This window comes from Dothidotthia symphoricarpi, assembly GCF_010015815.1.
Source record: "Dothidotthia symphoricarpi CBS 119687 unplaced genomic scaffold P153scaffold_11, whole genome shotgun sequence".
NCBI lineage: Eukaryota > Fungi > Ascomycota > Dothideomycetes > Pleosporales > Dothidotthiaceae > Dothidotthia > Dothidotthia symphoricarpi.
The window spans coordinates 660,709-684,887 of record NW_022985018.1 but is presented as its reverse complement, the minus strand read 5'-3'; the positions used below and the strand labels follow the sequence as shown (position 1 = coordinate 684,887).

The 24,179-nt window shown below is 52.1% G+C and overlaps 12 protein-coding genes across 12 annotated transcripts; 6 read left to right on the top strand and 6 right to left on the bottom strand.

The window, feature by feature from the left end:
- Nucleotides 1-536: 536 nt before the first annotated feature.
- Nucleotides 537-4,018, bottom strand: P153DRAFT_317430 (glycoside hydrolase family 31 protein). Its single transcript, XM_033665022.1, has 8 exons — nucleotides 3,908-4,018; nucleotides 3,347-3,858; nucleotides 3,098-3,290; nucleotides 2,875-3,043; nucleotides 1,759-2,815; nucleotides 1,597-1,697; nucleotides 910-1,489; nucleotides 537-856 (listed from the first exon to the last, which is right to left on the bottom strand). Exons 1-8 carry the CDS (start codon nucleotides 3,960-3,962, stop codon nucleotides 605-607), a joined length of 2,919 nt encoding a protein of 972 aa, XP_033523336.1. The 5' UTR covers nucleotides 3,963-4,018; the 3' UTR covers nucleotides 537-604.
- Nucleotides 4,019-4,613: 595 nt separating this feature from the next.
- P153DRAFT_397158 (uncharacterized protein) lies at nucleotides 4,614-5,164 on the top strand (the record flags this gene model as incomplete). Its single annotated transcript, XM_033671536.1, has 1 exon — nucleotides 4,614-5,164. Exon 1 carries the CDS (start codon nucleotides 4,676-4,678, stop codon nucleotides 5,162-5,164), a length of 489 nt encoding a protein of 162 aa, XP_033523335.1. The 5' UTR covers nucleotides 4,614-4,675.
- Nucleotides 5,165-5,636: 472 nt separating this feature from the next.
- P153DRAFT_403851 (uncharacterized protein) lies at nucleotides 5,637-7,202 on the bottom strand (the record flags this gene model as incomplete). The annotated part of the gene is made up of 6 exons (XM_033671988.1): nucleotides 5,637-5,936; nucleotides 5,985-6,321; nucleotides 6,370-6,654; nucleotides 6,708-6,904; nucleotides 6,988-7,004; nucleotides 7,096-7,202. 6 exons carry the CDS (start codon nucleotides 7,200-7,202, stop codon nucleotides 5,719-5,721), a joined length of 1,161 nt encoding a protein of 386 aa, XP_033523334.1. The 3' UTR covers nucleotides 5,637-5,718.
- A 421-nt stretch (nucleotides 7,203-7,623) lies between these two features.
- On the bottom strand, nucleotides 7,624-10,273 carry P153DRAFT_367248 (uncharacterized protein). The gene has a single exon (XM_033668224.1). It carries the CDS (start codon nucleotides 10,111-10,113, stop codon nucleotides 7,873-7,875), a length of 2,241 nt encoding a protein of 746 aa, XP_033523333.1. The 5' UTR covers nucleotides 10,114-10,273; the 3' UTR covers nucleotides 7,624-7,872.
- Nucleotides 10,274-10,856: 583 nt separating this feature from the next.
- P153DRAFT_292353 (uncharacterized protein) lies at nucleotides 10,857-13,099 on the top strand (the record flags this gene model as incomplete). Its single annotated transcript, XM_033663833.1, has 2 exons — nucleotides 10,857-12,926; nucleotides 12,980-13,099. The coding sequence occupies 2 exons, from the start codon at nucleotides 10,857-10,859 to the stop codon at nucleotides 13,097-13,099; spliced, it is 2,190 nt and encodes a 729-aa protein (XP_033523332.1).
- A 1,769-nt stretch (nucleotides 13,100-14,868) lies between these two features.
- On the bottom strand, nucleotides 14,869-16,375 carry P153DRAFT_28871 (uncharacterized protein). The gene is made up of 3 exons (XM_033663608.1): nucleotides 16,156-16,375; nucleotides 15,989-16,103; nucleotides 14,869-15,880 (listed from the first exon to the last, which is right to left on the bottom strand). Exons 1-3 carry the CDS (start codon nucleotides 16,192-16,194, stop codon nucleotides 15,102-15,104), a joined length of 933 nt encoding a protein of 310 aa, XP_033523331.1. The 5' UTR covers nucleotides 16,195-16,375; the 3' UTR covers nucleotides 14,869-15,101.
- A 1,178-nt stretch (nucleotides 16,376-17,553) lies between these two features.
- Nucleotides 17,554-18,320, top strand: P153DRAFT_28726 (uncharacterized protein). The gene has a single exon (XM_033663520.1). It carries the CDS (start codon nucleotides 17,706-17,708, stop codon nucleotides 18,132-18,134), a length of 429 nt encoding a protein of 142 aa, XP_033523330.1. The 5' UTR covers nucleotides 17,554-17,705; the 3' UTR covers nucleotides 18,135-18,320.
- On the bottom strand, nucleotides 18,321-19,156 carry P153DRAFT_28725 (uncharacterized protein). Its single transcript, XM_033663519.1, has one exon. It carries the CDS (start codon nucleotides 19,050-19,052, stop codon nucleotides 18,507-18,509), a length of 546 nt encoding a protein of 181 aa, XP_033523329.1. The 5' UTR covers nucleotides 19,053-19,156; the 3' UTR covers nucleotides 18,321-18,506.
- On the bottom strand, nucleotides 19,157-21,080 carry P153DRAFT_28728 (serine/threonine-protein phosphatase PP2A catalytic subunit). Its single transcript, XM_033663521.1, has 3 exons — nucleotides 20,706-21,080; nucleotides 20,082-20,650; nucleotides 19,157-20,027 (listed from the first exon to the last, which is right to left on the bottom strand). The coding sequence occupies exons 2-3, from the start codon at nucleotides 20,608-20,610 to the stop codon at nucleotides 19,261-19,263; spliced, it is 1,296 nt and encodes a 431-aa protein (XP_033523328.1). The 5' UTR covers nucleotides 20,611-20,650; nucleotides 20,706-21,080; the 3' UTR covers nucleotides 19,157-19,260.
- Nucleotides 21,081-21,740: 660 nt separating this feature from the next.
- Nucleotides 21,741-22,118, top strand: P153DRAFT_291682 (transcription elongation factor spt4; the record flags this gene model as incomplete). The annotated part of the gene is made up of 1 exon (XM_033663782.1): nucleotides 21,741-22,118. The coding sequence occupies one exon, from the start codon at nucleotides 21,741-21,743 to the stop codon at nucleotides 22,116-22,118; it is 378 nt and encodes a 125-aa protein (XP_033523327.1).
- Nucleotides 22,119-22,224: 106 nt separating this feature from the next.
- P153DRAFT_28714 (uncharacterized protein) lies at nucleotides 22,225-23,466 on the top strand. Its single transcript, XM_033663513.1, has 4 exons — nucleotides 22,225-22,376; nucleotides 22,423-22,749; nucleotides 22,876-23,316; nucleotides 23,374-23,466. The coding sequence occupies exons 1-3, from the start codon at nucleotides 22,331-22,333 to the stop codon at nucleotides 23,058-23,060; spliced, it is 558 nt and encodes a 185-aa protein (XP_033523326.1). The 5' UTR covers nucleotides 22,225-22,330; the 3' UTR covers nucleotides 23,061-23,316; nucleotides 23,374-23,466.
- On the top strand, nucleotides 22,698-23,991 carry P153DRAFT_397151 (uncharacterized protein; the record flags this gene model as incomplete). Its single annotated transcript, XM_033671535.1, has 3 exons — nucleotides 22,698-22,749; nucleotides 22,876-23,316; nucleotides 23,563-23,991. The coding sequence occupies exons 2-3, from the start codon at nucleotides 23,137-23,139 to the stop codon at nucleotides 23,989-23,991; spliced, it is 609 nt and encodes a 202-aa protein (XP_033523325.1). The 5' UTR covers nucleotides 22,698-22,749; nucleotides 22,876-23,136.
- Nucleotides 23,992-24,179: the final 188 nt, after the last annotated feature.

The following is a 24,179-nucleotide window of genomic DNA, read 5'->3' as shown; positions in this document are numbered from 1 at the left end:
CTCTTTTTCTCACAGATAAGTATACTATGTCTACATGGACACAGACACATGAGTACAATAACAACAGCGCATACGCGAGACGTAGAAGTTTCGCATACGGAAAGAGGGGAGATTTGTTATTCTTCTGAGCAACTTTCAGACTCTAGGATATCAGAGTGAGAGTTGTAATCTAAGTGGCTTTGTGGGTTTACTCATATGTTGGAGATGCATGGAGTTTTTCTTTGGTGGGAGAGGAGTGACGTTGGTGATGCGACTTTGCTGTCTGGATTGAGGACAAGAACGACGGATAGGATGGAGATGTAGAGTGTGATAAGAGGTAGTCATACATATACTTTTAGTGAGATTGTATTTGATTGCGGAAGGATTGCTTTGTTGGTATTGTACGTCCCTGCACATGTTTCTGTCAAATCGACTTCAGACATACACGCAAGGTCAATACGCATCACAGAAACCTCATTGCAACATATTGGGCAAATGGTTAAGATCATAGACTCGTCGATTCATTTGCATCTTGATATACCACAACACACCATCTCCCCCTCTTTCCCCTTTTCATGTCATCTTCTTTCTCGCCATCCCATCTTTCCCATTCTTCACCTCCCACCTACCACCCAAAACAAACCTTCATATCCTTCTCAAACGCACCACTAGCAGTCACATCCTCCATGCCCGCTACCTTCAACACACCACTCTCATACGCCATCGTCACATTAGCATCAGACTCAGCACCCCCGCACGTAAGAGACATGCTCTGAGGCGCCGACGCAACGCCAGCGATAGTGATATTAGCCAACGGCTGTGCAGCGTGGTAGGACCCCTCAGAAGTGAAGGAGAGGCAGTTTTCCGCGTAAGCGAACTAGGCGAGTGGGTTAGTTATCGTCGCATGGGGAAAGGGATATAAGCACATACAGTAACAAGCCTCGTAGCATCCTGCACCAAGCTCTCGCCATCATCCAGGTACAAACTGCCCATCGCTCCTCCAGTGCTATTCAGCGCAACAAGCAGGCCAAACGGCGTGTGGCGCGTCTCGTTAGTCGTATACTTAGGCTGCTGAAGGGGGAGGATACTCCCACCGCGTACATGAACGTTAATATGCTCTAGCGGCGCGCTCATAGTGACGTTTTCCTGTGCCGCGGCGTGGACTTCCTCGAGCGTGTACCAGTCGTACCAGCGCTCGCCGTCGCCGATGCCGGGGAACACGCCCTGCACCGTTTCGACGTTTGGCACCAGGACGGGCGTGACGAGGATGGAGGGGCCGAGGAGGAATTGCGAATCTGTGCCGGCGAGGGAGGCGTCGTTGGGGAACTCCCAGGCTAGGGCGCGCATGACGGTTGCGCCTTCGGTGTGGGCGTGGTAGAAGAGCGTGTACATGTAGTTTAGTAGGGAGTAGCGGACGGCCATTGCTCGGCGAGCAGATTCTGCGACTGAGGACCAGTGGTAGGCTTCTTGGCCGATGGCAGCTTTGACGTTGTGGTTACGGTAGAATGGGCTGTTATGATGGTTAGTCTTTTGCACAGCGTGTACGGACATACATGATAGAGATAATCAAAGCTTGAGGGGAGCAAAAGCTTCTTTTGAAGAAGAAAACCAACTTACAAGAAGGCGCTGAGTTCCATCCAGCGAGAGCACAGCTGATTATCAGTGTTGCGTGCGAAACCGCATGTATCGGCGCCGAACATCGGGATACCGGACATCATCTGATATATGTTAGGACGATTCATCAACATAACTAGCAAACTTCAGTGGCAAACCTCATACCATTGTAAAAGCCTGGGAGATGCTCAAATACATGCTCCCAAATGTAGCGGTATTGTCTCCGCCCCAGTGGCTGGTTGTCTTGCCACTGCCGGCAAACACACTGCGGCCGACGGTGAAGGGCCTGCGTCCTGGGAACACTTCAAGCAGAGCATGATAGGTGGCGTTGGAGATTTGGAGACCAAACAGGTTGTGCATCTCATATTCCGTTGTATTATAAGCATCGTTGTGCGTTGCGTTCGGCGCGATGGCGCTCTTGCCCAATGCATGTCCGGACTGGACGTGATTGATGACGTATGGGGGGAAGTTCAAATTTCGCACTCCGGGCGTAGGCTCCGTTCTTCCTTGTGTGGTAGTCGTAGCAGCGGGTAGGACAGGCGATGCGGAGTAGGCTGCGGCTTGCGAAGACGCGGCGGCCGCTGCGCTCGAAGCTTCGGTTGCGTTAGTGACGTTGAAGCCCTCGGGATAGTTGAAATCGAATGTCAATGGGTCGCCGGGAAGGAGGAAGGGCGGGTGGACAGGATTCTCGTTGAGACGGCCGTTACCACATGAGCCGGCACAAAAGGACGATGCTTCGCTAAGATCGATCCAGATACCATCGAAAGGCGTGCCCTTGTGCCACTTCACAATCTCACTCGTCCACCATGCCTGGCTGGATGGGAGGAGCCAATCAGCCCAGACACTGAAGCCGGGCCAGTTGTCACCATAGTAGAAATCGCCAGTGGTGGGATCGCGGATGAACGTTTGTAGTTGAGCACCGTTTGCAAAAGGCTCGTAGTAATCACTGGCATTCTCTGGGTTGGAGACGTAGATGTTGCTGTCGATAATAGGGACGTAGTGCTGGCCATTGGCATGCAGACTCTCAATGAAGTTGGTGAATGCCGGAAGCGGGTAGGTGACCTGGTTGTTTGTGAAATCACGGTACAAATCGTAGATGTCGAGATCGTTCCATAGGCATTCAAGCGGGATGTTAGCTTCACGGTAACGATCTACGACTTCTTGAACGACACTGATGTTCTCGTAGCCCCAGCGGGCTTGGTGGAAGCCGAAAGTCCAGTACCTATGAGAGGGTGAAGTCAGTAAACGTCTCCTTTAAATTTAGTACAAGAGCTCCCATACATTTGCATAGCGGGCGTGCCGATGCATCCAACTTGAAATTGAGCAATAGTCGTGAGCGCGCTAGAGCTACCATCATCCTTCTGTCCACTCAGGAAGTAGAGGTCGAAGCTTCCACCCAGAGTTCGATAGGTGATAGTGTTTTCGCGCAGCAACCACTCTTGGCCATGGGCTGGAAGGATGTCAATTATTTACCAACATCAACACTAAAAATTGGAGCACTTACCATTGCGAGCATACATGCCATGAGCAGTAGAGTCAGTGCCATTATGGTATTTGGTTTCCTGGTAGAACGGGATAACACCATACACGTTTCCATCGATTGGATTGCCTGCATCTACAGCGTAGAAAGTCTGAGTATGGTTGTTTCCCAGGCGGAAGTCATGGATGTTTTCTGCCAGACCGTATACATTGTAATCCTGTCACAGAGCATGTCAGTCGCTGAATGACCTACACGTGTTCTCAATCAACATACCTCAACCATGTTCGTGACGAGCTCAATGAACTGGTCCTCATAAACAATGACATGTCCGTACGTAGAAAACAGTTCTTCTCCCGTGCTGGTTCGCGAGACGCGGAACTGGAAGGTAGGATCATTGCTCCAATCGAAACTCAGGTCGCTCGAGTTGGCCGTCGTCTTGCCGTCCCATTCTGGCTGATCAACAAGGCTGGGAGGAAGGATGAACCACGAACTGTTCGCTGAAGCGATGTATTTGGGGTAGATCCTGACATTCAAGCGTTCCTTAGCCTGGTACTGAACCTCGAGCACCAAGTCTGCAACGTCGTTGCCGAAAGCTTGACAGTTCGCCCCGGCGATGGCCAAGTCTGCGGTGAAGCCGTGTCCCGTTTGAGCTACATTGGAAGCTTTGTAGCCAGGACATTCCTGAGAGTCTGGCGCACTGTCATCGTAGATTGTTGGGGTCAAGCTGGGCAGTGCATTGATCTGAGGCGGGAGAGTGGGAATGACTCGCTCGGTAGGTGTTTGTGCTGTGTGTTGTCAATACTGATATAGCACTGGCCCAGACAAGGCACTTACCCCACACAAAACCAGCCAAGGCGAGCACAGCCGGAGCAAAAGTGACGGCTCTCATCTTGACTTCTGGAATCCAAGAAACTGAAGCTCGTCAAGCTCGATGCTTGTGAAAGCTTCTGCACAGCGCCCGTCTCCTATTTAAGCATTTCAGAATGTCAATAGCGCAGAGCCAGCCAAGTTTTTTTCTGAAGCTCCATTGTGTTCAACAGCATCAATTTTCACGCTTGCAGCTGCATCGGAACACACCCCGTAAACCACATGGGGAAGCATGCAAGATCGCGAGGTACTACTCAGCCACTGGTAGCGAGACATGTCCGAAAGCAGACTAGTTGCGGGGGAGTAGACGGTAAACTATGGGGGAGGCGTCTGCAACCGTTCCCGGTCCGCTGTTCGTGATGACATGGAGTTGCAGCGAAGTTGACATCACCCCGGGGTACCGACCGAGATTCCTTCCGCACAAGAACAAGTACCGTGTCTGATGGTTTCCGTAACTGCCTTTGGTGTAGTGTGTACTGTCAGACTGTCAGATCTCCGATGACATGGGAGTTGAGTTGACGAACCATTGTGCAGCGAGTGGGGACTTGGAGTGAGGGATGACAAACTTAGCGAGACCGTATACAGAAGTTTCGTTCTACGCTGCCAAGACAAAGCATCCTTTGACAGTGAATTCGACGTCTCGGCAATAAGCTCCAAACGCGCCCTTAACCCCGCAAAAACTTCGCGTCAGAATCCCTCTCCCCAACACGCGCTCTATTCACACACACAACAACGATGACGCCCACCCCACCCTGCGCACCCTCCGCAAACCTTCCAAACCCCCCAAGTCCCACGAACCCACAACCTTCCCAAAAGCGCAAGCGCAAACCCGCATCCCCCTCCCACCCCCACATCCTCCACAGCGCAACATTCCGACACCCACAATGGACATACCTCCACCTCCTGCTCGTCACGCCGTCTAGCACAACACCCAAAACGCCAACAACAGACATCGACCCCATCGCCGTCTCCACGCTCCTCACACACCCGCTGTCCGCATATCTCGGCACCACAGGGTCCGCCATACCGATCGATATTGTGAAGACGAGGGGGCGCGAGGTGTGGGTTCGTGTGCCGAGGGGGGATGCGAGGGCGGTGCGGGCGGGGGTTAGTGGGTGGGTTGGGGGGTGGGAGGGGGAGAGGGTTGCGTGGCGGGTTTTGGGGGAGGGGGGCGTGTTGGGCGTGGGGATGGGAGGGGGGGGAGGGGATGTTTTTGGGGGGTGAGGAGGTGTGGGAGCTGGGCGCTGGATGCATGAAGAGGAGGAGGGGAGAAGTGGTGTTGTGTGTTGAGTTGCTGAGGAGGCTGTGTGGGGGTGTTGAGGAAGGATGGGCGTTTGTTGCACTACGACATGCGCTTTCAAAGTCGTCACTTGTGGTTGGGAAGAGAGGACTTGGCCCAGGGAACATTCATCAATAGCCACATCGCCGTATGTAGGCAGGAACCAAGGCTTGGTGTAAAAGAAGACTCCAAGCCCACCCCACGATTACAATGCCAGCGAACCAGAGCACAGCTCAACACAAGATCATAAATGTTGGAGGTTTGCGTAATGGGAGGAAAAAGTTCATTGATTCCACGCAATGGCGGGAAGAGAGAATTGAGAAATACAAATATCATGAACCGTTTCTGCACGGATTCCCCATCATGCAGCGAGCAGAAGAGAGAACCAGAGCTTTTCCACCAGCATATCGATCGTCAACGCGATGCATGTCTGCTTCGTCTACCGCAGCATTCGTTCTTGTCCCGAAGCTGCAAAGTCCCTCATATCATGGGATTTGGTTTACTGCCATCCGGGCTGCGGTGTGTGGCCAGAAGGCGGGCCGTAATTGCCCTGCGGAGGAGGAGGGTATTGCTGGTGTCCGCCTCCCTGTTGGCCACCCTGGTAGCCCGAAGGCGGTCCATAGTTGGATTGACCTCCCTGGCCACCCTGATAACCCCCGTATGGGTCATGACCACCTTGATGCCCGCCGTAGGAACCAGCCGGTCCGCCATATCCAGCTAAAAGGCGTTAGGTGTGAACTCCCAAATCCAATGTTCAAGGCTTACCTTGCTGCCCATACGGCCTCTCTTGAGAACCACCGTATCCTGGACCTGAGCTGCCACCATAACCGGCGGATTGTCCGTACCCGCTTTGCTGCTGCTGTTGTGGTGGGTAGGCCGAGCCATGCTGCCCATAGCCTCCTTGTTGGCCTTGGTGCTGCTGCTGACCGTACTGCCCAGGTTGCGGGGAGGAGTAGCTGTGTTGAGAGGAAGGCGCGCCGTGCTGGCCGCCGGAGGGGTTGTAAGAAGTTGGCGGTGCGCTTCCGTTGTAGGTGCCACCTTGCGTAGTTTGGGCGTTGTGGCTGTAACCGTAGTTGTTGTTGCCGCTGGGAGGGTTGCTGTGCTATTTCGAGTCAGCAAAGAAGAAAGCAGTCGCAAAGACATGGCTTACAGATCCACCGCCCATGACGCTTCCTAGCAGGCCACCAAGGCCTCCGCCGGCAGAACTGGAGCCATGGCTTCCCGATGGAGCCGCGTGGTTTTGCTTTCCACCGCCGCCTAGCAACGATCCAAGCTGGCCAACGAGGTTGCTGGAGCCACCACTCGAGCCTCCGCTACCATGCGACTGCTTGCCGCCGCCCAGCAGCGAGCCTGCCAGTTGGCCAACGAGGTTGCCGGAGCCTCCGCCGCCGTGGCCCTGCTTGTTGCCGCCCATGAGCTGGTTGAGCGCGAAGCCCTGAAGACGCGGTTAGCCTGTGCTGGCCTCGTTGATAGCCGAGCATGTCGTACCCCAAGCCCTCCCGCGCGGTCGCCCGTCGGTCCGTCGATGCCTCTTGTCCCATCGCCAGCTCCCGGGCCCTGGGTGCCATCAGGCTTGTCGTATGGGTTCGTGTTGTGCGCGGGGGTGCTCGCGTGAGAGCCGCCGCCGATAGGCGCCTCGGTAGTGGGGAGGTCCCATTGCGACACGCCGGTGCTGATCTGAACGTCTGTGGCAGTGGTTAGCGCGCCCTCGCAACGGCCATGCCACGCCCTGCTCCACGTCGAGAAGCGCCATTGTAGTGGTACGTACAGTAGTACTTGCGAGACCTGCGAGCGTGTTAGAGCCGTGTCGCGGGGTGCAGGCTGCGCTAGCGAGGCGGCTACAGCAACACACAGAACCATCCGAGAGAGAGCTTACGAGTTGTCCCACTGCGCTATCCAGCCGGCGGGCAGCTTTGGCAGTGTGGGATCCGTCGGGCCAGAGTCCGGCGAGCCTGGGTGCTGAGGAGGAGTGGGCGCGGCCATGGTGAAGTGCAAGCGCGGGGTAGGAGCAAGTCAGAGTGAAGCTCAAGCTCGAGTGCAGAGTGAGGGAGAGAGTCCGAGATATTGCCCTGGGCGTTTATATGACCGCACCAAGAGCCCTGGGCGATGCGAAGTCCTGGCTAGTGGGCGCAGAGTGGCTGAGCCAGACTGCATGTGAATGCGTAGTTAGCGAGCTTTGCACCTGGACATTGACGTATGCCTGTGGCTCATGCTTTGCTTCAGCTTCGTTTGAACATCATCATTCACACCACCTAGTATCGAAAGGGAGAAACCCTCGGTAGCCTGCTGTGCTATCCAGCTGAAGCAAACGCCATTCGCCACTGCATTGTGTCTTAGCTTTGGCGCCTATCTGGAAGTAAAACCTCTCATGATACCAAAAGAACGGCATAGCTTGCACTTCATAGGGATAGTATGGTATATAGCAGTTCTATCGGTGTGGCCCAATGGGAGCCGACCTCTACCCTGCACATGGCTACCGTATCTCAGTGCCCTGTGCATGTCTTCATTTTCCAGGCCATCGTCGCGGCCCAACATCAGCGCCTGATGCATGCCCATTACTGATACAACGCTACTTGTACAAACATTCACTCAACGCCAGCCCATGCAACATATCCCGCGTCCCCCAAGTCGGCGTCATAACTCCACGAAGCCGTTACCAAGCATAGCCTTCCTCATCCTCGTTATCGTCATTACCGTTCCATTCCTCGTCGCCGCTCGGCTCTGCGTCGAGAAAGTCGGCTTCGTTGTATATCTCCTCACGCGGGCGAAAGTTGTCAATGCGGAATATTACCGTATGACACAAACCCTGCACGCATAGCACCCTGTCCTCGTCATCCGACTCCGCCTCAGAAGCGGACTCGTCGTCTGAAGCTTCATCATGGCTCGTTGGCGCTTTCGATCGTGATCGTAGGCGTTTTTGGTTCCATCTCTCATCCTGCTCACGCAAAGAGAGAAGCGGTGTATCGCTGTCATTCTCCACATATGTCTTCGCCGTGTCGTTCGCCTTGTCCATCTCTTCCGATACACCTTCGATGAAGGAGTCAACCTTCTCAGCGTCTACCTCCTCGGCCTTCCATTCCCTAAAGGCTTTCAAAGATACAAGGTTGTGGCTAGGTGGCACCCAGTTTCTTGCAAAGACCCTCTTGAAAGTAGCACTCCACTTTCTCCTAAACTCAGCACGCTGTCGCCAGTCGGTATCCACCATCGCCAGTATGGTGATTTCTCGAAGCCAGGGCAGATCTTCCGCAGAGTCAATCAGAGACTGAAAGAAATTGTTGGCTGCTATCGAGTTCCAGTTGCGAAGATACTCCAGATCGATAATTCGCAATGTAGAAGGCCAGGTAGGTATTTCGTCCTCGCCAAGAAGTTGATCGTACAACGGCTCGTTGTCAGATGACATTTCTAGAGAACTGTAATAAGTCGTGTCCATCTGCAGAACTTCCAATTTCGGACAAGAGCGCTTCAAGTCAACTAAGAAGGAGAGGTCGAGTGACTGGTTGTGGTTCAGAACAAGTTCCTCCAATTGTGCACCATGCGTTGTCAGGAAGGATTGTAACGCATCAGAAAGTAGTTCACCACAGTTAGTGATGTTTAAACAGACAAGACTTTGTGGCAAAAGAGGGAGAAGACGTCCGCTGACGACTCCACATGTTTCAAAAGACAGCGACTTGAGGTCGGGAAGGACAGCAAGAGCGGAAGCGAGCAGCTCTTCGGCTGTTGGCTGACCATCGTCGCTGTTCTCGTCGTCGCCGTCATCGCGGGATGGTGAAGGATGAAACTTTGTGAGTGTGAGTTCGCGAAGATTTGTGAAAGCTCGATCGCCATGGACTGTCTTCATCCACAAAGAGTCTTGAGTCTGTTGACAGAGGGTGCTGTTCCACCGCCAGCTCCTGAGACGCAAATCACTTTGGCGGAGAGCCGCAAACAATTCATCGGGATAAAACCACCGACGCATGCGCCGCAATCGTTCTCTGAAAGGCGGCCTGTCTATTGGGTCGAAGATGTCAATCTCGCGTAAAGTCGTCAAGGATTTTATCAATGCTGCCAAGTCAGCAACACTATGGGTTGCGTCTGTGAGTGCAGTCATCTGCGTAACGTCCAAGTCAAGCCGCTTGACCATAACTTGATAATTCTCATGTGCTTCAGATGGAGTTGTAATAAGGTGATGCACCAAACCCTTTCGAGTCTGCTTGATAGCGAAAATGGGTGGGTTGCGATAGAGAGCAGTGAGAGCTGGCTTCGTGAATGCAGAGCACATTCGGGCCATTTGCACGAGCCATGATATTGAAGGTGCAGGCTTCAAATTTTCGTCGTGTAGAGGATACGACGCATATACGAAAACTTGAAGGAGAACATGATAGGGCAACGACGCCCAGTCCGGTTTGTGGCCATCAGTAGGGATAGATACAACATTTTTCACCGTGTCAACTAGAACTTGAGGTTTTCGGGGCGCACCAAGAACCAGTCCACGTTGTGATCTGGCTTTGGATGTTCGCCGCTTCTGCGATGGTAGCGGCCGCACTGCCAGCGTTCGCGACCTTGAGGGTCTTCTCGAAGCCTCACGGGCTTGTTGTGGTTCTTCGAAATCCGCATCGGGGTCTTCTTCTTCGTCCGAGCTGACGTCTTTGTAGGAAATGTTGCGCCCTCGCTGGCGCTGTGAGCCTCGTGGCTCGGTCTTCGCGCGGCTGCGTGTGGGGATAGCATCTGGTTGAGGTCGAGCGTTCGAGTCCCGCACCTGCCGATGTCTCGTGGAGCGTTGGGAAGGCGCAGCGCGAGTCCTTTTGGTAGCCCATTCCGGATTTGGCGCGTGGGCAAGGTCATCTGAGGAGTCCTCGTCGGTGCTCGGTTCTTTGTAAGATACAGCACCTCGCTTCCGCTTCAGAGTGACAGCCATGATGGCACAACCCCAACTGGATTCGGTCAAGGCTGAGTGTTCGCGAAGGCTATCAGACTAAGAAACCGTAGTCGTGGAGGTGCATAGGGCAGGCTGCAAGAGGAACAGGGGGTCAAATGCAGGAAGTGGGCGCCGGCGAGTGAACAAGCCAGAGGCGATGATACGCATGATGATCGCAAGAGGCGAGGCGGACATGACGCCCTCCGAGAGGCCCCTGCATAACTAACACAATTAGCGTCGAGCTGGCTTGGCGGCTGGATCACATGACTGTGATACCACCTTCTAATGATTCACTCAGCATCGATTTACGACGAGTGCAAGAGTGAGAGATAGAGGGACGAGTGAGAGTTGATACTCGCTCTTGTAACTTGTCTTACCGCCGTCCTCCTAGCGCCAACCCTTGCGCAGCAAACATTTGAAGAACAACAACAAACAACAACAATGGACACGTTCCGGCCACTCACATCGCCTAACCAGTCGCTCTTTTGACCAGCGAACAGTTATCCATCATCAAAGCCGTTCCGTTCCTTCTTATTCGAGGATCGCGTCCCACTTCTCCGGAGCTCTCGCCCGACCAGCAATCCGCACAGCATCTCTCCATCGGCTCAGGAACCTGAATGTTGCGCAATAGGCGCACATTGTGTCTTCCACTCATTGCTCAGGGCCGAATGATTTAGCAAGGTGGTTCAACTCGATTGGCACGGAAGTGCATTGTCGACAGCTTTACTAGCAGGTTTAAGAGCATGGTCGGACAGAAGGGTAGGTATGCTGGTAATATCTTACTTTACGAATATCTCTCATCCAGGCGGGCTCCTGTCTTTCTGAGAAGAAATTTGGAGCGCGTTCTCCACATAAACCAACATCTCCTGGAGTACGGCACTACAGATCATTTTCCTGGACCGGACCACGACTTTCGTGCATATTGGGATCTGCCCTCGCATGAGAACCTCGACGACATGATGGAGGATTCTGAAGCTCAATTCGTCCTAGACATACACGGCATCAAGCTCCTAAATCCAGATGGAACTTCCCGGACCACCAACAACAACACCAGACTCCCGAAGAAAGCTCGAACTCTTCACCTCAAATGTGTTGTAGAAGTCAAAGTTTGGGCAGCCTTGTCAGGACCTGAGTGCGCAAAACAAGACCTCAATATCATTTTGAGCGGAAAAGATGGTAGCCACGGAAGAGACTTGGAAGTACAAACCGAGCCTATCAATCCAATCAGGCTTGAGGAGTTATCAACTGGCTCTAGTGGTCTTGCCAAAGACTATACGATGATTGCGACTATCAATTTCAAAAACGGGGAAGATGCGCAGGAGTTCCACGCGTACTTCGGATCAAAAACTCAAGCCCAGAATGCACCAGGGCGAAGATTGACGGCGCTCTGGAGCAACATCTTGGAATGTCCCGAAGGGACGGTAGTGCTGCCACTCAAAGGAAATAGCCAGCTAGATCTTGGTCTCGAAGTGTCCATGTGCTGGTCAAGCAGAGAAGAGTCCATATTGACCGCTCACAACCGGCATCTCAAGTCATTGGTACAGGCTACTAGGTGTCCCTCTCCACCAGTGGAGGAATACCCCAATTCACCAAGATATGAACTCACATTCGTTTACGCAAACGAAACGATCACGCGGTCAAGCGTGGCCTGTCCGCATTGTACACGAAAGCCAGCTAATGTATATGATCTCCGTATGCACCTGCAGGGCGTACATGATCACTTCGACTACACGGCCATAGAAGAAAACGAGACCGAGGCAGGTGTAAGTCGCTGGCGGTTTGAATGCGATGTTGCGGACCACAAAGCAGAGCAAAGGGCTAGTCATCGTGCAGACGAGCCTTTCGATGTTCGTGTCATGGCTCCCGAGGACCCATTCGATCGCCAGAGGTTTCTAGACGACGGCGACGACTCATTCCAGCAAGCGGCCAGGAAAGGTCGGACAGTCAACCAGAGAAAGACGGCAAAGGTAGCAGCAGCCAAAGCAACCGCGGCAGAACCACCAAAACGGAAACTTCCTGAGGAGGTTCAAGCCAGGCCGAGAAAGGATAGAAGAAGGTACCCTGTTCCAAAACCTCCTCCTCGCACCACCTTTTTCAGGCAAATCAGCAAAAGACCGCTGAAAGAGGGAGAATACATAAGCGAAAGCGACGACGATCCTGATACTGAGTGGCTGGATCTGCGGAAAGCTGCGGAGAATCGCAAAGACGAACAAATCTCGGCATCCGCAGAACGGTTCCTGAAGACTTATGACAGATATATGCGAAACGAGCACTTGCAGTCTGATAACCATGCTGGAGATGCCCTCATCCGTTTTGCGCGAGAGATGGGCGTCTGGCTGTGGCAAGAGCGGTTATTCGACGAGTTCAAAGCCAAAGTCGGCGATTTGCTGGAGGAGAACATCATTTCCAAAAAGATTCATGCGGGGAGTCTCGATATAGTCGAGGCTCAGAAACCAAAGGCTTTCGAGTCAAGTCGGCTCTCTCAGCGCCTTGCTGAGCTACATGTCGAAAGTTCGCATGGGCCACCATCCCCCGAAGGTAGCAGATCTGACGATATGTCAGAGCCGAGGATACTGAACAAAGGGAAAGCCAGGGTCCAAATCACCGACACTGGCTTTCTTACTCCGGTCACAGCAGATGGCGATGTGGACATGCCAGATGCAAGCCCAGACATTGCAGGAGACTGGTCAATAGCCCGCCAGGAAGAGAATGAAGCAGACATATACATGGAGCCGATTCCAGGGCGATGTCTTTGTGGACAAGACGCTTTACCTTACCCTCGGAAATGTCCAATCATGGTTTGTAATGATGTTGTAAGTCTACCGCAGATCTTCAAAAGGAAACAACAAACACTAATACCCGACAGGACTGTATCCGTTTCTACTTTCATCTAGATTGTGTGAGAAAGCGCTGGAAAGTGCCCGATTCATTTGACCCCAATACACGAGACTGGACATGCGGCGACTGCCAGTCCAGGAACGACTGATTTTGCACGCTTGCGATTCGACATCATTTTTTTGATTATACAAAGCAAGGCGTTTGGGGCTTGACTGCATAGTATTGAGCGTCAGACATCATCCGTATTCACGGCGGATGCGAGGATGCTGATAGTACATGGGTATTCGGCGATGGTTATGGCTTTGACGTCTTCAAAGGGCATTAGGATGTATATTAGAGACGCGACAGTCTCTTGATTCTATCAATTACCCAAAACATTACTCTTAGGTTGATCAATTTACAATCGAGGCTTGCTTTCGCGACATACAAAAGACCCCTCAGCCCAGGTGTTGTTGTCATACCAATCGATTGGCTCTTCGTATTCTACAACCCTGCCGGATCTAATCTCACACTGGCGAATCAGACCCTCGAGAAAACTAATTATACATAAAGTGTCAACGCATGCCTGAGAACACGGTAGGTGCTCGGATTACCAGACATTGAAACCGACGAGGAAACGACAATCAGAACGACTGGTCCGTGAGTCGCGATGATTCTCAAAACCACGTCTCGTCTCAAAGGTTCTTCATACATTCAGAGCCGCACAGCGATCGACCAGCGTAACCAAAACCCGCAAACCGATCCTTGAACATCGCGCGGGCCGTATTTTCTCGGTTAGATAGCCGGCGTTTTAGCCGAAAGCGCCTCCGACGACGACGACAGCGAACCGAGCATCCTCTACGAAAATGCGCCACAGAAGTTGCTGCATCAAAACCCGGATATCACAGCAAAGAATCGCATGATATTAGCCTCGAACGCTCGAAAGTCAAAAAGTTCGTTTGGCGACAACTATCGTTCATCCCATAATTTGTGCCTGCATCGCGCTAAGGAGAGCATGGCCGATGCGTGCATGCATGTATGCAGATGCAATTCGACCGACCGACATCTCCTTTCTCCTTTTCTCGCTGCAGGCAGCCATGCAGCCCCAACCGTACGTAACACGCGAACATGCGCCTCGGGTCATTTCCTTTGCTCTCCCTTTTAGCAGGTTCGAGCGACCAATCCGGGGCATGTGTTGTTCTCAAGATTTGGCAAACCCCCTTTCCTCGGCAAAACAACATATACATTTTGGAAATGTTTGGAAAAACATAAAGTAGCGCCGCTGATGGAGAGGCGCTTAGCCCCGCAGATTCCCTTACAACCCCTGCGTCTTGTGGTACGAGCGACAGTAGTACCGAAGATGTGAGGTATTCATAGGTGAAACAAAGCCCGTTGTTTGTGTCGCCGAACCCCGTTCCAACGTCGTCGCCCTCGTCGGCCTGCAGGATTTGGATGCCGTTCGGCACTGTTTGAGTGGACGGCAGCCAACCTACGTTAGCGTGCAGCGGCGACGTGCGACAAGGTACAAGGGTACTTGTTACAATGATGCGCGCTCAAAACGAAGGAAAATCATGACAAAGTGAGAACGTGCTGCGGAGAAGCGCCATGGGGCCGTGCCTGGATTGATACTAAAGATATTGATATTGTGGCTGATAGATGCTTTTGTACAGAGGAAGAAGGTGGGGCGAAAGCCATTGTCTATCATACAGGTTGCAGAAAAGGTTTGCAATTGCAGAAAATGCTACAGCGAGGTGACTGGCCTGGAAGCCTTGGGCCCAATCGTTCCAATTTGAATGAGACTCTTGAAGGTCGTTAGAGCAGCGATATTAGGACATTAAATAATACGCTTGTTCATTTCTCAAGCTTCGTGGACAGCGTTGACAGGCAAAGCAAGCGAAGAAATCATTTTTGGCCAAAGAAATGTCTGAAACCGAAATAGTAAACGAGAGCGTATTTAGGAAACAAGTGTCGCCTGTAGAGAGGCAACATGAAAATGATGATGCGCTTTAACAAAGCTTCTGAATTGTGTAGCAAAAATTGCAGAGCATACCTCCGTGATTGCCGTAAAGAGTTCGTGGCGTGAGGGGTCATCAGGACCGCATAAGGAAAGTCTTCAGAACGCTTGAAAACAGATTGCCGCTGTGAGTGCTGTCGTGACGAAGGAAACGTTTTCATATGCCGACTGTGTCTTTGAACGAGTGGGGTGTTGTTGTTCGGGGCTGGACCTCTTCGACTCCTTCTATGCGTGAGTCGCGGTCTCTCGAATCTGATGAGGAAAGCAGAGGCGCAGAAACAGGTGTAAATGACGAGTATGTCTGGTTGCGGTTGGGATCTCCTGATCCAAAGCCCAGAGGCGATTGCATCTCGCTCAGTGCTCGCTGAGGCTTTTCCAGCTCCAATGGCTGAGGTCTTGTGCGTCTTCCCTTCCCTGACGATGTTTCGGGTCCAGATTCAGTCCAAATCTGGTGCTGTGGTGTCATTGTAGTGCCTGATTGAGTGTGTACGGATTGTGGAGGAGTACGCGCTAGCGGTGGTGCGTCTGCACTAGAGGGCGATGGCTCCGGGGGTGCTGTGATGGATCCTCTTCCTCTTCTCGGTGGTGGGTAGACCTCGCCACGCGCCGCTGCCTCTTGCGCTCTTTGCTGTGCCTCCGCTTTTGTTGGCCTCCCTCGCTTCTTTTTGTTCGCTGGCTCGCCGGATTGCGCGATCGCTGGATTATTATAGGCAGGTCCGCCAGCTTGGATGAACTCGCCAGGGTACGCGTGTGGTGGGCGTGGCTGGAGCAGTCGTCCGGTTGGTGGACCTGGCTCTGGGTGGTGGGGACGCTTCCTGGAGATCTCGGGACCGGGATAGATCAAGGGTGTAGGCAACTGCGGACGTCGATAGTCTGTCGCTGAGTGAGTCGCGCCCATGTCATGATATGCTGTCTGACATGCGCGTAGGCAACGACCTGCAGTGAAAAGCGTGTCAGTACTCAAACGCGTTGCGACAACACGATCCACAAACTGCGAGATTGATGTCTCTCAGATCGCAAACGCGAGGATGGCGTGGTGCGTACCTTGAGGCAGGAGGACTTCGCTCCATCGGGCCTGGAGGTTGTGGTCGCGAATGAGATTTAAGAGAACTTGGGACGATATGGGAGCGACTTTCAGTATTTCGGCAAGAAGGCACACCTTGATGAAGATTAGTATATGGTCAACCGCAACGAGATAGGAGGGAAGTTGCCTTTTCATGCTCAGCCCATGGCAGGTCTCGAGGGTCCATGGTCTGGTAATCTCAATCCAAACCACCTCTGCCCTTGGGTCCTGCCGTGAAGTACGTGGAGAAACGCGAAACAAAGGCTTGTCGTGAAAAAACAGAAGAAATGGAAAGTGAACGAAAGATAACGAGCGTAAAGAAAAGATGGCAACACAAACCTACAACGGGCTCTGTTCCATCCCAGAAGAAGAAGATGTCAGAGCATTGGGGTGAAGGCTGGTTTAGGGAGAGGACGCTCTCGCTCGAAATTAACTGGGATGCAGGTGGATGCTGTGCAGCTTGCATACCTAGCGTCCACCACCTATGTCCCCACTTCCGCGCTTTCCAAGGACAGCGACATGGAAGGTATCTACAGACATGAGCCACCGCTACATTACCAGTGGATCGACGCATAACCGAGATCTGGAGGCGCTTTGCTGGGTAGTGTAGACGTCAAAGCTGAGCGGACGTCGGATCAGTAGAACGATTCCTAACGACGGCGTAGGCGTTCCAGCCAATCGTAAGAGTGGAACCCCAGTCGTTTGTATACCAAGGATCAGCGTCGTACAACCATTTCTCCTACACCAGTTGAATGCTGCCGTTTTTTTCTTTTGTTTCCTGCCTGGTTGGGGTATGCTGCTTCGCATCGAGCGTAACGCCTTCCACTGCCATATTTGGGGCAACAAAATTCTTGTTTCAGGACGGCGGATCCGTCTTACGAGCGCGTCGGCCCTAGCCTCATTAAGTAGCGGGTGAAGGCATGTTATGTTCTGTGCGCAAAGTGGCCCCGAGCAACAGCACTCTCCGTACGATGATTATAATGGCATAACGAAAAGAGTCGCAAATTCTGTAGCTGTGTAGCATGAGAGCAGCATCCTTATAAGTATAAGGTCGCGTCTGCATCGCCACGTAGCACCAATGGGCACTGCATCTTCTATGGACTACTTCACCGCTCCAACGGCAAGGCTTGAGAGAAGGTGCCGCGCTCCGTGCTCGACCAAGAGCTTTCCCCATGTGCCGTTGGGGGATTTGACGTCGTACGCGAGAAGCTGACATGCCAGCCGTCTTCCTACTATGAGAAACGACCGAGAGGACACTTGGCAAAAAGATATCTCATAAGGAGCTTCTGTCCACAGCCCGCAATTGGTCGGATATCTCAAGAATTCCACAAAATGCCTCATCGTTTTTACAAGTCCGTGGTACGATGAAACGGCTACCGTGCGATCAAGTCAGTAGCACATTGGTAGCGTAGTGGACAGGCCATGCTGGAAGTGGATAGTGTCGAATGTGGGTCCGTACCAAGATATCGCGTACATCTGTAGCACAATGACTCAACATTCATCAACGGTGTTTTGTTGCCCATAATTTCGTTGCGACGACGTTATCCCTGTTTCTAAAATTATCCCATGATGTCAATCACTTGTCCGGTGAGGCTTCTACCTAGTGTATCTTCTATAGAAACTAGATGATTGCTGCAATTCTGCTGTAGTTCCAGCAAACGTAGATCCTCAGCCGCTAAGTTCGAACTCAAATGTCACATGTCAGCGAGGCTATGGTCACGGCACGATTTCTCTACCCTTGCAGTGACCGCGTGTACTAACAGCCGTTCGGAAGACCGGCAACAGAAGGTTTCGATGTTAGCTTTATCTGGCACAGTCCAGACGGCTGAAGTAATCTCACTGCTTTCGCAAAGGAACCAACATCTCGATCGAAAGGTGATGGTTAGCAGAGACGAGTGTTTTCGAGCAAATTGTCTCTGCCAATGCGTCCAGACCTGCACGTTCTCGAACTTCGGCCGGGAAAGACTCCAAAGTCAGATTAGGACTTGGTATAAAACATACGCGTATGCCCACTTGCATGACCTTTTTATACAATACATATCCCATAATATCTTGGGAATCTCAAATGTCGAGCTTTCGACAAACCTATGGAGAACCGGTAGTCAAATCAATATATCGTTCAACTAGAACGCCATGAAGGCTTTTCTCTGCCATTCCAGGTATTCCGATGATTGCGAAAATGATGATGGGAATGAGAACGAGAGTCCAAGCAGTAGTAATAACAGACGAGAAAGCCCTTCTCTTTTCGACAGCTCGATATCACCCCAGAAGGTGATGATGCACCGTACCAACATCAAAACCACAGAGAAAGCAGGCAAACGCATCGATCGTGTTATTTACTCTCGCCGTCTCCATCAATACCATCATCGCAGTCTTCCGTTTCGTCATCGACTAGCAACATGATAAATGCCAATGAGAATCATACCGATGACATGATTGCTAGAGCGACGAATAACCCATGTTTGAAACGCAATGGGAAGATGCCTGAAGGAAGAAAAGTTAAACATGACGCAAGTCTGCGGCGTGAGCATATCTACCACATCGACCCAGTAATTCCGTTTCACTTCCAAGAGAAGAGTGGAGAGGGAATCGCAAACACCTCAGAGTCAGGATGCAACAAGTGGTATGCCTGTAGTCCATATTGCTTTTCTCCCCCCGTCCCACATCAACTTGCATCTGAGCTATGCGCGTCGTCTGGTTGGTATGGGAATGTGGAGACTGTGTAAATTGCGCCATACGCTCAGCATGGCGTGAGCGAAGAAGAGATGCTACATTGACGACATGGTGGATTCGCGACATGTCATTGAAATGTCGCAGAGGAATCGACATCGACACAACGCAACGCGATACTATCAAGCTGCTGTTGGTGATATACATAGCTGAGCGGATCCTGATCCTTGTATATATACCGTCGTTAGCCGAAAGGAGCGCAGAACATGTGGGGTCAGCGCGTAAGAAAGAGGGGGATCGCTCCAGCTTCAAATTCATCGTCAACGTCATCGTTATCTGTATTGTGGAAAGATGAGTATTCAGACAAACTGACATACAAGGCTGGATGAACTAACCAATTTTTAACCTCCAGGAGTCTATGTTACAATTATATTCGCTAACTGAGCCAGCTTCTCTCCAAGCACTCCGGGCAAAGCAATCAAGTTCCCTCCCACCCAACCGCATGCTCTTGCGCCAAAAACACCGAAGTATGCATCGCTACAACCAAGCGAACAATCCAAGTCCAATTCTTTTGTCTGGCTTCTTATATCAAGCCCTGCATACCGTTCGAAGCGTAGGCCATAGGCTTGATATTTGGATGCGGAACGGCATCGAATTTGGTGAAGTTGAGTTTGAGGTCAGACTTGAGTTTGATGAAGGCACCTTTGTTGCTGGTGCTGTCGCAGTAGTTGGGCGCAGAGAAGACAGTGATGCAGCGTCCGTCATGCTCGACTTCGTAACCTTCCATGCGCACTTCGTGGGATCGAATAATGGCCTCGAGACCATTGTTTTCGCAGAATCGTTTTGTGATGTCGGGACCAAACTGGAGACCGACCCCGCGCTTGCTAGGTCCTCGTCCAGGTGCTGTTTGTGGGTCGGTCCAGAGCATTTCCATCATGAGGCCAGCTTGCCCTGGTTGCCTTTGCTTGAAACGATCTAGTTTCCTGACATCGTCGAGAGTAATCTTGTCGTCTGAGAACAGACCGCCGTGCAGAACGAAGAACTTCTTGCCGATAAGTGTAGCCAGAGGAAGCGCGGAGAAAGATTCCGAGAATAGCTTGAACACACGTTCGTTGTATTTCGCCCTGCATTCGCCCTCGAATCCGTACATGCGGTTCATGTCGTCCGTTTCGTGGTTGCCGCGGTTCAAGAAGAAGCTATTAGGGTACAGCCACTTGTAGGCGTACAACAAAAGTGCAATCTCGGTAGACCAGGATCCTCGATCGACAAAGTCGCCATTGAACAGGAAAGCATTCTTCTCAGACGGCTTGCCGGCAAGGTTGAAGATGTTCATGAGGTCGAAGAACTGACCTAGTCAGATGTTAGCAATGGCTCCAGCATGGGAGCTTTATGTGTGTGGCCTACCATGTGTATCTCCGCAGACGGTGATCTCGTGCCCTTCAGCAACCTCATGCTCGACCATGGTGGGCTCTTTCTTAACAAGATCCATGACGGCCATGATGATCTGGAAGACATATTTCCTCGCTAGCTTCTTTCCGGTCTTGAATCTTTCGATCATGTCCTCGACGAACTCAAGGGTCATCTTGTCTCCCAACTTGGCGCCATCATATGAAGAATCCACCGCCATGTGCTCCACGTCCAGTCCTTCGGCCGCTGATGGGGCATCGTCGACCTCAATAGCCTTGAGGAAGGCGTCTCGCTTTACCACCTTTTCGCAATCGAGCATGCGCAGCTTGGCAGTCGTATCGTTGGGCGCTTTCTTGACTACAATCTTCCAGTCGCGCAGGGCTTCGCGGTGTTTCAATATGGCGGTGTTGGCTGAGGCGCGGCGGTAGTATGCCTGGACTGGGTGTAAGCTGTCTGCGTCGCCGGGTACTTTGTATGGCTCGTACCTTGATGTTGTTCGCGTCCAGCTCGATGGCTTTGTCCGCATCTTGAACCGCGTAACCGTAGGATTCGACTTTGATGTGTGCCTAATCAAGGACGCATTGTGAGTACTTGGTTGTGTGCATCAGCAGAGTGACGTACCTGGGCGCGATTGGTGAAGAACGAGGGCTCTTTGTCGTAGAGTTCTATCGCCTTGGAGTACGACTCCAGAGCAGCGGGGTAGTCATGTTTCTTGAATGCATCGTTGCCCTTGTTCTTGAACTCGGTAGCTTGTTCCTGCGGGCTGCCCATGTCTGTGTTTGCAGTCTGCGGGACTGGCGGGGGATCTATGAGGCACAACTGTACGATCCGAGAAGGCGCGACGGATGGATGAAGAAGCTGCAACGTCTGGATTGCACTTTCCAATGCAAGGCTGTGACGCACAATAAAAACTTGGTGAAAGCTACAACGCCATGCCTAAAGGCTGGAGCACATCAAGCCCGTCATTCTCGCCTCGCCTCCGCTCACGCACAACGCATCAACCAACGGGCGATCCAGGCATTCAACTACCGAGTTCCCGCTAACATGGCGCCGCAGAGCCGAAAAGGCATCGCGACGGTTAAGGCCAGGCCAGGAAAGTACATCTGCGTCGACTCGGACAGCGACGAGACCAATTCTTCTCATAATTCGAGCGGGAAGAAGGCATCCACCAAGAAGAGCAGCCCAGTCGCGAAAAGCGGTCTGTTCAGGAAGCTGCACACTTTGTCCACCCCAGGCGAAGAGAACGTTGATCCGGGAGCCGCACGCGACCAACCAAACCTCTCTAATTCGCCGACGCCAAAGCGCGACTTTCGCCAAGACTCGAAGGACGTCGAACAAAGCAACGCTCTCGCCAACGCTCTCTTCCCAACCCACACTGTCACCGACGCCCTCCCCAGCATCGAAGCTCCAGAACAGGCTGCTCTCTCCTCGGCTTCTCAGCTTCAGCACCAACATCAGCAGCGCGTCAAGGAGTCTCGCATACGCTTCCAGACCTCTTCAGCACCTCGCGTCCGCGCCTCAGCCTCACGCAGCCCAACAGGGGAAGCGCGCCTCGCCAACCGTACCGAGCACCACGATCCCACTCCCATACACTCCTCACACCGACGCCGAACTTCGCGCTTCCAGCACTCCCAACCCCACGAAGCACCACCCACCATGGCTTCCAGCGGCGCCTTCATCCCGCCTAACCAGCAAAAGAACATGCGCGCCTGCATGGTCTGCGCCATCGTGCGCACCTTCCACCAGTTCAGCACACAAGGCTGCCCCAACTGCGAGGACGTCCTAGAACTTGCCGGTAACACCGAGCAAATCAACGACTGCACCTCCCAGGTCTTCGACGGCCTCATCAGCGTCGCAGACACAACACGGAGCTGGGTCGCCAGGTTCCAACGCCTCGAGGGCTATGTACCGGGTGTGTACGCATGCCAGGTCGAGGGCATCCTGCCGGAGGAGGTCATTGGCGCTGTGGAGAGCGCAGGCATCAACTACGTACCGCGTGACGGAAGTGAGGCTGAGATGCTACCCAAGGATTAGGAACAGAAAAAACGGGGTTGGTGATGCATTTTTAGCCTCACGCCGGTATAGATGTTATCACTCTACAAAATAATCATCTGGCATATTCAGCAACGGAGTTTCGGATAAAGGGACATAGGCTACATGCTAGTCGTACGGGATATACCAGATCAAGAATCAACTTTTCTTCTTTGAACGCAATTTCTCCACCACAAGTGAAGTAAAATTGTAGTATGGTTGTATTGCTTGTGACTACCAGTCGCATCAGCAGCGCAACAAGTAAGTGAAGCATATCAGCGACATTGCTTGCTCTGCTAAGATATAGTACTCGTTTCCATGCACGTGTCCACAACGTCAGGTGATGAGGCGTGTCCTTGTGTTGAACGCTCGTACCCTGAATGGGATTCCATAAAGGCAACGTGGGTGGCAGTGCTATCCGCGATTCCCAGTCAATTGGGGCGACCCGTGGTTTGTCGATCCAAACTCGAGAAATCTCAATATCTAGCGTCAAAGGCTTGGTCGGGCTCTGTCTCCTCCCAGTGCGTACACAGGTTCTCCCTAAACATCATTTTGGTGTTTCTCACGAGCCTCTTTGGTCAACTGCCCTCATCAAGTGCCTATCCAATCTCTCGGTCAACCGCAAAATCGGGAAGTAAGTTACATTCTTTGTGACTCCTACAAGCCGCAAAACTACACAATTGCAATTTATTAAACTACACGCAAGGCGTATACAGCTCAAAAATCAGGCACAAGATTCCTACGCTAAACTTAGTTGTAGTTGTTAAGCTGTTGTATGATTTCGCTGCACCCTGGTTCCTGGTATTTCGATTGGTCGAGAGCCAATCTCAACGAAGCCGTGTAAGAACTATCGACCCCAAGTTCAAGATCACACGTGTATATGACATGGAGTCAGACAAGGTCAGTTGGTTCCTTGACTGGCCTATATCGCCGAGACCCGGATAGATAGAAGTCCCGCACGATGGACAGAATTCGCAGGGTCCAGCATCTATGATAATGGCAATGACGAAAATTCAGGGTCATGTGCATTGGGGACGGCATCACTCAGAGTGGCTCAGCACTGTATTGGCTGGTATTGAGCGTTCTAAATCCGTCGCTGTGCACAGTTTCTAAGGGCCGTAGGAACTGGAGCGCATCGCGAAGTACACAAAGTTTCGTTCCAAACTCCTACAATCCTGATATTCGCGAGACACAACCACATGTATGTCACTGTGAGCCTGGTTCTGCCTTCTGCTCATGACCTTTAACGCCCTGCTAGCAAATTGTTGAAGGAAACACATTGGACCTCGAGTGTTGCTCTTCACGTCTGCGCGTGCCTAAAACATGTACACGAAATCATAGCAAATCAAGGCCTTGTCGCTGCATGTAACCAAATCACAGTTGAGTCTGGAAAGCGCGACACCAAAACTCATATATATGCAGCAGGCAATTGCTTACTTGGAAACAGAGCCTTCCTGCCATATTTACGAGCAGCACGTACATTAGGCTTCCGCGCCTACACCGCGCCTTACATGTCGGCATCGACCGTTATCCCAGCAAACGCACCATCTTCCCACCGCCATCATCGACTTACTCCTCCTATCGCTTGCAAATTGCCTATCCCGCAGGATTTCAAGCTGCATATGTCTCGCACGTCAGTCACGCGCTCATTGCTGACGCTGCCGAACTGGCTGCCGCGTGCCCGCTACTACCAGACAATCCGGATTACAACGACAACAATGAAGAGTCAACCGTATGCTCTCACAGGCCCACCACATGTATCATAACCGACGTGATGCGCGTGATTTTGCGTGCGGAGATGTCGCACGCGCTGATCGATGGCACCGGCCTTCAAACTTTTGTGCGTGAGCTCGCAACTGCATATCAACACCAATAGCAAAGCAACCCATGGCTTCACTTTGCACAACAGTTTTCGAAGCACGTAGCAGGTCTGTTAACGCCTGAGAAAGATGAAAAAAGAGAGGCGCAGAAGCACTAACAGAACCATATCGATTCTATCGCCGTTGATCATCTGGGTAACATCCAGATGACCATCCTAGTCATATGTATGAGTACAGCATTGGT

Excerpts from the sequence above, each read along its gene's own strand:
- P153DRAFT_317430 (XM_033665022.1), bottom strand. The coding sequence starts at position 3,962 with ATGAGAGCCGTCACTTTTGCTCCGGCTGTGCTCGCCTTGGCTGGTTTT. Across the intron at positions 3,291-3,346 it reads TCGTCACGAACATGGTTGAG|GATTACAATGTATACGGTCT; the intron begins GTATGTTGATTG and ends GCTCTGTGACAG. Across the intron at positions 2,816-2,874 it reads GGCACGCCCGCTATGCAAAT|GTACTGGACTTTCGGCTTCC; the intron begins GTATGGGAGCTC and ends ACCCTCTCATAG.
- P153DRAFT_367248 (XM_033668224.1), bottom strand. The coding sequence starts at position 10,113 with ATGGCTGTCACTCTGAAGCGGAAGCGAGGTGCTGTATCTTACAAAGAA.
- P153DRAFT_28871 (XM_033663608.1), bottom strand. The coding sequence starts at position 16,194 with ATGGACCCTCGAGACCTGCCATGGGCTGAGCATGAAAAG. Across the intron at positions 16,104-16,155 it reads CATGGGCTGAGCATGAAAAG|GTGTGCCTTCTTGCCGAAAT; the intron begins GCAACTTCCCTC and ends ATCTTCATCAAG. Across the intron at positions 15,881-15,988 it reads CGAAGTCCTCCTGCCTCAAG|GTCGTTGCCTACGCGCATGT; the intron begins GTACGCACCACG and ends TTTTCACTGCAG.
- P153DRAFT_28726 (XM_033663520.1), top strand. The coding sequence starts at position 17,706 with ATGTCAGCGAGGCTATGGTCACGGCACGATTTCTCTACCCTTGCAGTG.
- P153DRAFT_28725 (XM_033663519.1), bottom strand. The coding sequence starts at position 19,052 with ATGTCAGTTTGTCTGAATACTCATCTTTCCACAATACAGATAACGATG.
- P153DRAFT_28728 (XM_033663521.1), bottom strand. The coding sequence starts at position 20,610 with ATGCGGACAAAGCCATCGAGCTGGACGCGAACAACATCAAGGTACGAG. Across the intron at positions 20,028-20,081 it reads CGTCTGCGGAGATACACATG|GTCAGTTCTTCGACCTCATG; the intron begins GTAGGCCACACA and ends ACATCTGACTAG.
- P153DRAFT_28714 (XM_033663513.1), top strand. The coding sequence starts at position 22,331 with ATGGTTGTATTGCTTGTGACTACCAGTCGCATCAGCAGCGCAACAA. Across the intron at positions 22,377-22,422 it reads TCGCATCAGCAGCGCAACAA|TACTCGTTTCCATGCACGTG; the intron begins GTAAGTGAAGCA and ends GCTAAGATATAG. Across the intron at positions 22,750-22,875 it reads GTCAACCGCAAAATCGGGAA|TTGTTAAGCTGTTGTATGAT; the intron begins GTAAGTTACATT and ends ACTTAGTTGTAG.